This window comes from Pristiophorus japonicus, chromosome 22, assembly GCF_044704955.1.
Source record: "Pristiophorus japonicus isolate sPriJap1 chromosome 22, sPriJap1.hap1, whole genome shotgun sequence".
In the NCBI taxonomy this organism is placed as follows: Eukaryota; Metazoa; Chordata; class Chondrichthyes; family Pristiophoridae; genus Pristiophorus; species Pristiophorus japonicus.
The window spans coordinates 19,596,228-19,608,850 of record NC_091998.1 but is presented as its reverse complement, the minus strand read 5'-3'; the positions used below and the strand labels follow the sequence as shown (position 1 = coordinate 19,608,850).

Below are 12,623 nucleotides of genomic sequence, written 5' to 3'. Positions count from 1 at the left end.
AATCTGTATTAAAACGAACTGGTCACGATTGGGTTTGGTTCTTTAAACATTCAAATTCAGTAGAAATGGTATATAATTGACAGTAAACGCTCCAAAATAACACATCATTTTTGTATAATTAAAAAAATATCAGTCTGTAATAATTCAAGAGAGCATAATTGTGACCTTTGCAAACTAACGCACTGCGGAACTTGGTTTGAATTAACAAGCAGTTTTGAATTGTTGAAGGGGGATCTTTCTGTCAAGCAAATTCAAGCAAGTGCCTGTTCTAACATTTTGGGTAAGTACATTGGTGGCAGACTTACTCCGGTAGATCTATCTTTCTCCCAGGCCCCGGTGGATTATATTTTTTTGCTTAGTCAGTGCTGATCCAGCTATTCTTGCTCAATACAAGTTTGGTCAGAATGTCCCTCCCGACCTCTCGACCAACTCGATGCCGACCGCAGTGCTCTATCAAAATGCCAGAGCTTTTAATAACAAAGATGCAACTACTTTTATAACGATTGCTGGAAATAATTCTGACGTGTCACCATATGCACCGACCCGCACTGTTACATCAAGCGAATTTACTTCTAGAAGTGATTTTTACAAAAGCAAATTGTTGCTTTAGTCACCCCGACCCTGGGGGGAGGGGAGGGGGTGAGAAGGGGAGTCTTTGTCCCTTGGATGTGCTGCTGGCGCGAGATGCACTTTCCCTGGGAATGTGTCCTGACACTGTTTTATCTCCCAAATACAGGTCAAAATGTTACACACACTCTCTGCTTGAAGCGTTAATAAAAAGTTTCTAGTTAATGCAAAAAGGCCAAATCTGTACAGTAAAATCATCTTATTTAATTGTAGTTTGCATAAGTATAATATCGATTTTTAACAGTTCTTACGCTATATTTTTTTTTACAAAGGACATGACACAGGCTAGCATTGGGCTGTATAAAAGTTTGCAAATCTCCCTTTATAGGGGATCTCGGAAAAGCAGAGTGTCTGTCAAAGACTTGTGAGAACTCACATTTGAGCTCGGAAATGATGGGGATATATCCCAATACTCTGCACCTCCAACCCGGGTGACCCATCCCGCCGCTCTCTCGCCTGAAATGCAGCGAATTCTTTATCACCAATTATCGCCCAATTGATGGAAGGTGAATACACTCGTTATATGCAGATATAGAAAGTTATGGATTGAAAGCGGCCGTCCTTTGCACAGCGAACGGTTTCCAGCGAAGGGCAAGTCAGAATTCGCTGGTACCTTTTTAACGGGGCCGGGGTAGAAACTTGTCCAGCAATTTGTAGCGCGACTTTAATAATGTCAACAAGGTGGTAATTTATGGTGTATCCACGGAGTTTCATTTTCATTAACCCAAACCAGCGAAGCACCACGCCGCTTTTGGTTGTCATGCTTTTAATCCGAACTCAACACTCAAAACAACGGAGATTTATTTAAAAAAACATTTCTGTAGATCAAAAATAAAACATTTCGTCAAACTTTTAACCCTAAATCTATGAAGTGGCTGAAGCTAAGTGGAATCCCATTTAGAAATTCAATATAAAGAAATATTTCCGTGCGGAATGCGTCTGATATATAAATTAGAATGTGCGTATTATAGGAAAGCTTTTTAAAATCATATTCTGAGCTGTGGGAATGTCTCCAGCACAGAGTGAGAGTGATCGGGGGAAGACATGTAGGAGACATTAAAGTTTGAGGACCATTGGTTAAGTTGGGTCAACTGTTGGCTGTTCTCCCCGAGGTAGCTTCTCCGTTTGATCTTGCCGAAGCTGGCGCCTTCCATAACATAACTTGTCTGCCTATTAAATGCCTTGACTTATCTTGAAGAATTGCCTTTGCTTTTAGCTCTAGCCGGGACTTGGGAAGGGGGGGGGGGGGGCGGGGGGGAGAGAGAGGAGGCGGACACATTACTAATAAAAAGATTATCCGAAGTGAGAATATGCAGAAAATGTATCCTGGACCTCTCATATTTAAGAGAAGCTTGTATTTAAATAGCAGCCGAACTGTGTTTTTCTCCTAAAGCATGGTTTCAATAAGTCACCAGTAATGAGAAAGGGATCTTGCTAAAGGCTGCCCTACTGCTTAATTGCGTTGAAATTGCTCTTGCGGCCCTGTGTTCCTAGGAGATTGCAGCCCCTTGAGCTATCAATAAACGTGCCCAGCAAGAGATCTATGATTAACTACTCATTTCTTTCAAAATGATTGTTGCTGCCTTTTTGGAGACCAGAAGCCAATCGGGGCCGCGCTTTTCTCGTCAGAACCCCGAGCCAATCACCTCATTGGAGGGCGGTGAGATGACAGAAAAGTTCCAACAACTTTAAAGCTCGGCTGCTCCGGCTCCAACTTAAGAAAAGTCAGACCGCGACATTGGCAGCTTGCGATTTCTTTTTGGGGGGGGGAGAGTTAATTGATTGCCGCTGCTCCCCATGTCACAAGGAAACGACTGAGGGTTTTTAGAGGGAGAGAGAAAAATCAAGCGATCTCCAAAGGTATATGGCCCCTTTCCCTCGGATGATGAATACTGTGCAAGGATCTCACAACCAGGGGATTAAGGAACAGGAGAAGGACTCGGAAGCTCCGGGAAAGGGGCGAGATTGCAGCGAAAGTTCACCCATGGGCTCGAAGGGATGTAAGATTTCCAGCCTCCCCTTCAGTGTGGAATCCCTCATATCAGACAGAAAACCCTTCAGGACGCAGCCAGCCCCCTCGGAGCCGGGACTGGCTGCCGTTAACCCTTTAGCTTCTAAGGACCAGCCCTCCGCCAGGACTCACTACCCGGGTAAAAGTCACCCCGTGGAAGACTTTCAGACCTTTCCCGAGAATTCCGCCTCGCACGAGTCGGAAAGCCTCAGCGACAAGGAGCAATCGGCTTGGGTTCCAAATGGTTCTTATTCACCGACTCCAAGTAAGTTCCGGGTGCGGTTCCCCCCGGCTCACTGCTCTTAAAGAAGTTTTCAACTCACTCGGGTACTGAAGGCGAGCGGCGCTAAACTGACACAGTCCTGATTTCGTCTGGTTTCTCTCTTTTTATTCTGTAAGCTAGAATGTATATGTTTTTTTCAATCATGTCACTGTAATCTTTCCCATGAGTTTGGTAAGTAATTTGTGGAGTCGGGCGGGATTCTAGCAAGTTTCCTTGAAGTTCTCTGCTTCGAGCAGAGAGGAAGGATGAGTCAAACCGACGCCTGCTCCACGTACTGGATTAGGAGGAAGCAATATCGTAGGACTGTGGGTTCTGGACAGCAATGTGGGTTCTGGACAGGACTGTGGGTTCTGGACAGGACTGTGGGTTCTGGACAGGACTGTGGGTTCTGGACAGGACTGTGGGTTATAGACAGGATTGTGGGCCATAGACAGGACTGTGGGCCATAGACAGGACTGTGGGCCATAGACAGGACTGTGGATTATAGACAAGACTGTGGGCCATACACTGGATCGTGTGTTATAGACAGGACTGTGGTTTCTAGATAGGACTGTGGATTATAGACAGGACTGTGGGCCATAGAGAGGACTGTGGGTTATAGACAGGACTATGGGTTATAGACGAGACTGTGGGCCATACACTGGATCATGGGTTATAGACAAGACTGTGGATTATAGACAGGACTGTGGGCCATAGAGAGGATTGTGGGCCATAGAGAAGACTGTGGGTTATAGACGAGACTGTGGGCCATACACTGGATCGTGGGTTATAGACAGGACTGTGGACCATATACAGGACTGAGGGCCATACACAGGTTTGTGGGCCATACACAGGACTGTGGGTTATAGACAGGATTGTGGGCCATACACAGGACTGTGGGTTATAGACAGGACTGTGAGTTATAGACAGGACTGTGGGCCATACACTGGATCGTGGGTTATAGACAGGGCTGTGGGTTATAGACAGGACTATGGGTTAAAGACATGGCTGTGGGCCATAGATAGGACTGTGGGTTATATACAGGACTGTGGGTTAAAGACAGGTTTGGAAAGTAACTGGTGGCGTCGGGCGGGATTCTAGTAAGTTTCCTTGGAGTTCTCGGCTTCCAGCAGAGAGGCAGTTGAGCGAAACCGATGGCTGCTCCACACACTGCGTTATGACGATATCAGTGCAGGACTGTGGTGCATAGACAATAGTGTGTACCAGACACACGAATGTGGGCCATAGACAGGAGTGTGGGTTATAGACAGGACTGTGGGTTACACATAAGACTCTGGGCCATTTGGATATTAAGGGAATCAAGTGATATGTGGATAGTGCAGGGAAGTGGAATTGAGGTGGGGAAGATCAGCCATGATCTTCTTGAATGGCGGAGCAGGCTCGAGGGCCCGAAAGTCCTACTCCTGCTCCTAATTCTTATGTTCTTATGGACAAGTTAGAATTTGATTGCTAACAAAATAAGATGTAGCGGGATGTGGCTGGTGCCAGATTTGCGAACTCCTAATATCTATCGAAGGGGATTCGTGCCTGCCTTTAAATCATGGGGCTCACCCTCAATTTAACTCGGACCCTCCTCGCTTACTTCGAAAATTTCTGGTTGTCATAAAAAAATGAAAATTCGCATTTCCCTCTTCAGAGTCAAGACTCTTGTAATGGGATAAATGGAACGCTGACTGTTAATTGAAATGAATCGATGACATGTTGAAGGGAAAGCGAAGGCATTGACCAGGGGCGAGCTAAGATGGGCGTTCGGTGCAGTACTGTTTGCAGTTCCGAACCACCAGCCCTTGGAACACTTTGCGCTGCCGAATATCAGGCGTGCCTGGCCGGCGTTAGCACAAGTATGGGTGTGCTGTTGGTGCATTTTCGCCAGCCCATTAACTTGCACTGGATTCTTGTTTATTTATTCGTTTAATAACCCTAAATCGAGATGAAAGTCCTGCACGGGCTGTCCAGTTTAAAATTGACATGACCGCAATTCAAAGGTCGTAACTCAATATACCCCTACCCCCACCTCATCCCGCCCCCATTCTTAGTAATTGGGAATCGCCGTAAACTTCTGAAGGGCGAGGAAGTGGGGGCTTTGATTTACCCTGGATCCCAAATTAATGGGACTGACTGTGGCGATGAAAGCGCTTGTGTGATCCCAATAAACTCATTGCCGAGTTCTGCTCAAAAGTTCTGTGGAGTCTTTTTCGCCCTTCTTCAGTGGAACATTGAACGAATTGTCCATTAAATATCGATTTTATTATCGTTTATGAAAGATAAATTTTTTGAAAGTGTCCCGCACACGGATAACATTATTCACATAAAACAGTGCCCGGTTTAAACTTAAAGTTCACAGCTACTAAAATGTGTAGCAATGTTGCTAACTATATAACACTTCTCCATGTCCATGTCCATTTAATTTAGGCATCTTTCGAAAATGTCTATTCTTCTAGAAATAATTTCTGCCTCTTTCCAGTGCTTTGATTTCCGACTGAGTGTTTTAAAATTCCGCTGCAGACAGAGAGGCTGAAATGTGTGTTGTTTTTCTCTCTCTGTTTTATTACAGGGCATCCCAGTCCTCCTCCGTGCACTCTGAGGAAACATAAAAACAACAGGAAGCCCAGGACACCCTTCACAACCTCGCAGCTCCTGGCCTTAGAACGCAAGTTCCGACAGAAACAGTACCTATCCATCGCCGAGAGGGCAGAGTTCTCCAGCTCGCTCAACCTGACCGAGACCCAGGTCAAGATTTGGTTTCAGAACCGCAGGGCGAAGGCAAAAAGACTGCAGGAGGCCGAACTGGAGAAACTGAAATTGGCCGCCAAACCCTTGCTTCCCTCCTTTGGGTTGCCATTTCCCATCGGCTCCCACCTCACATCCCCGTCTTTATATGGACCGTCCAATGCCTTCCAGCGCCCCGGTCTTCCCGTCCCGGGACTCTTCACCACCCCAGTCACATATGGAATGTATTATTTATCGTAAATTGTAACTGTTACCCTGACTTGAGAGAGACCTCCCCTTTTTTTTATTCCCCTCCGATATTGGACAACTAGCCAAATGGCTAAGAACTTTCTTTTAAATAATTCAGATAGCCCTGGAATCACTGTAGTGGTCGGTGCTAGCCGCGCTTAACCCTCGCAAATTTTGTCTCGTTAATCCATCAAAACTGGGTCAACAAAGATTATTTTATTATCCTATTTAGTCATTGTTTCCCGGTATTATTAGACACAAACGTGCAATTCAATTTCATCAAAAAAATACAGAATAATTTATATAGAAAGACAATTCTTCTAAATCTATGCCGTTCAACTCGATTTTTTTTAACTTTCGAAATTCCACAGCAAAAAGACGGCGATAAATCATTCGCATAATAAAGCTGTCATCTTATTTGGTTTAGAGTGTCCTGGTTCTCATGATAAATGGAAGAGACGTTTGAGCCTTGCAGTGACTCTAGTCTGCGCCTTATTCCTTGGGGAAAAATAAACTTTGGTGTGAATTATAAGTAATTCCCTTGCTCAAAGAGTTCTGTGCAACACTTAAGTTATGAAGTTCGTTGAATTGGCACACCCGTCCCTCTGAAGAGATTTTCGGCGGTGTGATTGAAGCGATATTGAGGAATAGGCAGCTTAAAAGCCCAGCCCTGCCACAGGCCACGACAGTGGGAAAGAGCTATCTGCTCTTTAAAAGGGAGGACTTCATACATGGCACTGTGTCGTTTTTAGAAAATTGTCACGTACAAAGCAGCCCCTTTGAGAGAGAAGTTGCACCTATACCGTGAGTTTTATTAGCGTGATTTGACCATTTGCTTCCGAACAAAATCGATTCCTTCACTTTATAAATAGAGTGGCGGCCACGCGTTGTAAATATAGTGAACGTGTATCCATAGGACTAGGGCTGGTTTGTGTTTGGGTTTGGCATGTGTTGTCAGCCACAACATTTATAAATCAGACCAGACAACTCTGAAAATTGTTTACCAATATTTAAATATATATTTTAAGTGCATTTAAAGTACGTTTTTAAGAACTGTTTACATTTTCATAAATAGTGTACAGGTTATTGTATGTACAGATGGTAAAATGAGTCACGAGGGTTCTACTTGTGTTTTTGTACATTGATCGTCCAATAAACTCTTAATTCTTTGTTTTTTCTAACTTACTTTATTCTTTTTGATTATTAGCGCGCTGAGGTTACTAAATATGTTTTGCCAAGCAGATTAGAACTATATATAAAACAGTCCCCGAGTTTTGGATTGATAACTCGGGAAAAAAAATAAACAGGTCTGAGTGTGGGTCATTTATTTATTCGGTGTGGGGTCTGGGGGGGTGGGCAGTGGTCGCGGCTATTTCATTGCTGCAACCAGCCCAATAGTCATGCGGCTCGCAACAGGCACGTCGGAGCTCGCTGGGCAACCGAACATCAAACGAGTGCCTCTCGATCGGGCGATTTATGAGAATTATGCAGAAAGCAGCGGATCTCCGGTGTTGTTCGGATACAGCTCCCGGGTAGATGACACAGCAGCAGTCGGAAATTTGGTTTGTGTTTTGGAGGGAGGGTGGGAGAATTATTGTTTGTAATTTATTTATTTCCTTTAAAAAAAGAAACTTTTTTTAAATGAGTCTCTTCTGCGGGGTGTAGTTTATGGATGGTAAGCGACCCCTTGAGGTTTTAGTTTGAGACTTTTTTTTTACAACTTTAATTTTATTTTCTGCCATTTAAAATAAATGTAAGGAATCTTCTAACAATCAGATTTAAAAATGAATTTACGAAGCATCCGTTTATAAATGCTTGATCACTAATCTAACAATTATAAATGTTTTAAACTGTGTGCTTTGTTGATTAAATTATTACTTAAGGGAAGATGTTTTTGTTTTAGATGTTTTTTAAGTTGTTGATGATTGCGGGAGTCTTTGGCAGTTTGTTGTATGCCAATCCTGTGCTTACATTTCTGTTTGGTCGGAGGCTGCAAGTCTACCCGTTCTTTAACGGGATCCCCTGTTTGATGACTCCCTTAGCCACATTAATCTGCCACTTTAACGCCGCACGCAATACGCTTTTCTTTTTACCTAACAAAAAGTTTTGTAACAAATTGTCTAGGAAGCTGGAGGGGGCTGCAAGGGAATTTGATGATGATTGTAGTCATTTAAATGAGCAGTACGAGTCTCCCGGCCCGAGGAATGTTTCCTCGCCCGTGCAAAACGGAGAGATTCGCAAAATTTGCTCAAATGATCGTCGGCACCCAGCCCTTTTATTGGTTTATGTAACGGTGGGTTGGGAGGCAACATTTCGCTCTTTGATGTTTACTATCCAAGTTGAAAAAGGACTTGTAGACATTAAAATATTAACAGGAGTGTTACGCTATCGAAAACACATCGCCACCAATCCGTGTGCTCGGGGTTATTGCACAGAGTTTAATCATTTTTTAAAAAGGGTCACTTTCGATACAATTAGAAGCTATTTCAGCTGGATTTGGGCTGCATTTCAGTTAAAACAAGCCCCCCAGTGTATGTACAGGGCTGAAGTGGCCCAAACATAATGCAATCGCCCCATCTAGCGGTCGTCTCATAGATTGCCTATTCAATAACCCTTGTGTTGTTTGGGCAATTTACAGTCCAGATTCCGCCACCCCTCCCTCCCACTGGTCTGCCTCATATGTGTCATCACATAAGTCCCATTTCTTTTTTAAAAATTGGCTTTCTTTGTATTCACCGTAACTGCGTTTAGCTCCAGGGAGTGGAACCCAACATTTAATAAAAGACAAATGAGCCAAGATTTCCAGCCATGCATTTTATTGTGAAAAATTTGCGTAGACATGGATAATATCCCCCAAAACCCCATGTGGCAGAAAGATCCAACGATCATAATGCCCTTTACACTAGTCCACTTGTGTGCGTTCCAAATCATAACCTCACTGCTTATTGCTGAGGGGATTGGGCCCCGTTGAATTATAATGAACGAACTAACTTGCTAAGATATATGCTTCGCTCAGCATTGAACACAGACTGCGAATTCCTACCTTTAATCACCAACGCAGCAAGTTAATTTATTTAAAAAAAAAACCAATTTGCCAAAAAGCAAATGTTGCTCTGGAATAATAATATTCAGGATGCTGAGCAATTAAGGTATGAATAATTGGAGGGCATCTCATCACGTAGCAGGATTATATGTAAATATAATGCAAATATATGTAAATGTTGGGCTGGCGCTCAATAGGGTTAAATGGGAACCAGCGCATCCGAGTTAAATGCTTGGATTAGAACGCTCATTGCATTACTGCAAAGCCCACCGAAAGTTAACAGTACATTTTATGGCTATCATTACTCCCTCCTTCAGTCTGTTTTGACTGTTTATAATTCTGCTTTTAAAATCACCAATAATTCCTTTACACCGTGCTGTGAACCATATTACCATCTCTCAACCTTGTATAAAATACTGCTGTTCTTTCCAAATGTCTTCTTTCTTGAAGACACTCACATGCTGAGATATGATTCCATCCGCTCAAGAGCCATTAAAGTGTCAGCCGTGGCTCAGTGGGTAGCACCCTCGCCTGAGTCAGAAGGTTGTGGGTTCGACTCCCACTCCAGAGACTTGAGCACCCAAAAATCTAGGTCTACACTCCAGTGCAGTGCTGAGGGAGTGCAGCAGTGTCGGAGATGCTATCTTTCAGATGAGACATTAAACCGAGGCCCCGTCTCCTCTCTCAGGTGGGCATAAAAGATTCTATATCGAAGAAGAGCAGGGGAGTTCTCCCGGTTTCCTGGCCAATATTTATCCCTCAACCAAAAACTCATTATCACATTGCTGTTTGTGGGAGCTTGCTGTGCGCAAATTGGCTGCTGTGTTTCCTACATTGCAACAGTGACTGCACTCCAAATATTACTCCATTGGCTGTAAAGCGCTTTGGGACGTCCGGTGGTCGTGAAAAGGCGCTATAGAAAAGCAGAATGGTGGGCGTTCAAAAGCTCTTTGACTACTGGAGGAAATCACAGTCAATCCTGACCACACTTGCCATCAATGTGTGTTCATTTTCCGGCAACAGTCACTGGTTATGAAAAAGGAGAGGGAGCCATATCTGATTATAATTAGTTTTAGAATTGCAATTTGTTTGCCAAGAAGTGCAAGATTAATTTTAGTAGCTGGACTGCAAACAGCTAACTCAGCGCAGACCACATGTGGGACTTCCTCGGTCTCAGTTCCAAACCAGGAAGTATATTTTTCCGGTGATCTATCAGAGTAGCTTCATTAAACATTCTCATGAGCGTAGGTGCCTGGAGCACACCGTTTGTATTTTCATGTCCCACCTCCAGGCATCCTAGAATGCTTCATATCAGTGTTGACGGTACACTTTCTCAATGTCCTCTGGAGTGTCAGACTGCATAGCAGTCAGTGCAGCAGTAATTCCTACTGCTGTGACAAAAACTATCTGTACAGAGACCAACAAAACCGCGCCACAGCTTTCAATCTTTGAGGAGCATTAGTGTGGCTTTTATTTCATTGAGTTTTTATTTAGATGTATTCTGATCTCCCGTGGTATTGTTTATGGGTAGACCTGGAGATAGATTTTGTTTCTCATGTTTATCGCTGCGTGACTATCATTGTAAAATAACAAATTTATTGACCCACATTATTCACGATTTTAAAAGCTGTTTTTACTTCTCCCTCACTTCCACAAAGATGGGCAGTTCTTGCTGAAACCATCATTGGCACAGTACTACACCTGCGTTTCCAATGAACAGCACTGTGGGCACATGTCATTTACCACGCTCTAGGTCTTGCTGCAGTGTCTGAGGTTCAGCTTCAAAGTGCCTCAAACATGACCTCCTGGGACTGGTCCAAACATTGGTTGACACAAAGAAAAACCTGTGGAATACTCTTGGCTTAAACTGCACAAAATGTTGGTGGAAAAACATCTTTTAATTTTTTTATGCTTCTTATAAATGTTATGCTTGGCTGTCATGTGGCATGGATTGTGATGGCGCTCTCTGCATTTGTAGTTCCACAGAAACAGTGTACAAAGTCAACTCTCATGATTTATTTTGCTCCCCCACATAGAATTTGTCAACAGGAATATGAAATCCTGGGCCAGTGATTCTTTTCTAACTCATTGTCTTGTCATATTGATTGGCAGGGTACAGTTCCACAGTGAGGGATGAAAGGAAAGGAAAGACTTGCATTTATATAGCGCCTTTCATGACCACCAGACATCTCAAAACGCTTTACAGCCAATGAAATACTCTTGGAGTGTAGTCACTGTTGTAATGTAGGAAATACAGCAGCCAATTTGCGTACATCAAGCTCCCACAAACAGCAATGTGATAATGACCAGATAATGACCAGATAATCTGTTTTTGTTATATTGATTGAGGGATAAATATTGGCCAGGACACCGGGGATAATTCCTAAGCTCTTCTTCAAAATAGTGCCATGGGATCTTTTACGTCCTGAGAGAGCAGACGGGGCCTCGGTTTAACGTCTCATCCGAAAGACGACACCTCCGACAGTGCAGCGCTCCCTCAACACTGCACTGGAATGTCAGCCTAGATTTGTTTTGTGCTCAAGTCCCTTGAGTGGGACTACAACTCACACAAACATTCTGTTCATAAGAACTGGAAATCCACAGAACACAAAGCTCATGAAATTTGTAATACTCAAGACTACAGCATAGTTGGAACCTCAGCCCAAAAAGGGCAGGCCTCAGTGGGTGAGATTTATTTCAAAGATATCTAGCCTGAATCAATTTTATAATTTGGGTCCCTGTCATGTGTTATACAATTTATTTATATACTTTATATTCAGTGGGTTTAGCAATCACAATAATGACCAAAATCATCTTAAAATAAAATAATTCAGCAATGTGATTTATTCAAATTGCAGCGTTTGAATTCATTGGTTTTTTTCTGTAGGTTCTTTCCCCAATCTATATTTGAACCAATCAGTATCGTTGCATGCCAATAAGAAAAGTATGACCAGATGGTTTTTTTTGTTACAAATTCTGTGCCACCCTGTCCACAAAGCAGGACAAATCCAATCTGACCAATTACCACCCCATCAGTCTGCTCTCAATCAACAGCAAAGTGACGGAAGGTGTTTCACCTATAATCTGCTCATCAATGCTCAGTTTGGGTTTCACCAATACCACTAGGCTCCAGACCTCATTACAGTCTTGGTTCAAACATGGACAGAAGAGCTGGATTCCAGAGGTGAGGTGAGAGTGACTGCCCTTGACATCAAGGAGCCCTCGTAAACTTTAAGGAATCAGGGGGAAACCTCTTCACTGGCTGGAGTCATACCTAGCACAAAGGAAAATGGTTCTGGTTGTTGGAGGCTAATCATCTCATCCCCAGGACATCGCTACATGAGTTCATCAGGACAGTGTCCCAGGCCTAACCATCTTCAGCTGCTTCATCAATTAACTTCCCTCCATCATAAGGTCAGAAATGGGGGTGTTCGCGGATGATTGCAGTGTTCAGTTCCATTCGCAACTCCTCAGATAATGAAGCAGTCTGTGCCCGCATGCAGCAAGACCTGGACAACATTAAGGCTTGGGCTGATAAGTGGTAAGTAACATTCACATGACACAAGTGCCAGGCAATGACCATCTCCAATAAGAGAAAGTCTAACCACACCCCCTTGACATTCAACGGTATTACCATCGTTGAATTCCCGACCAGCAACATTCTGGTGATAATGTTGAACATGACACCACATCTTGTAGCA

The 12,623-nt window shown here is 43.4% G+C and overlaps 1 protein-coding gene across 1 annotated transcript; it reads left to right on the top strand.

Annotated features, from left to right (window-relative positions):
* Positions 1-2,491: 2,491 nt before the first annotated feature.
* Positions 2,492-6,204, top strand: msx3 (muscle segment homeobox 3). Its single transcript, XM_070865374.1, has 2 exons — positions 2,492-2,903; positions 5,476-6,204. The coding sequence occupies exons 1-2, from the start codon at positions 2,492-2,494 to the stop codon at positions 5,889-5,891; spliced, it is 828 nt and encodes a 275-aa protein (XP_070721475.1). The 3' UTR covers positions 5,892-6,204.
* Positions 6,205-12,623: the final 6,419 nt, after the last annotated feature.

Bases quoted from the DNA above. Each gene is read 5' to 3' on its own strand.
- msx3 (XM_070865374.1), top strand. From the start codon at position 2,492: ATGGCCCCTTTCCCTCGGATGATGAATACTGTGCAAGGATCTCACAAC. The intron at 2,904-5,475 runs GTAAGTTCCGGG...GTTTTATTACAG, and splicing joins TTCTTATTCACCGACTCCAA to GGCATCCCAGTCCTCCTCCG.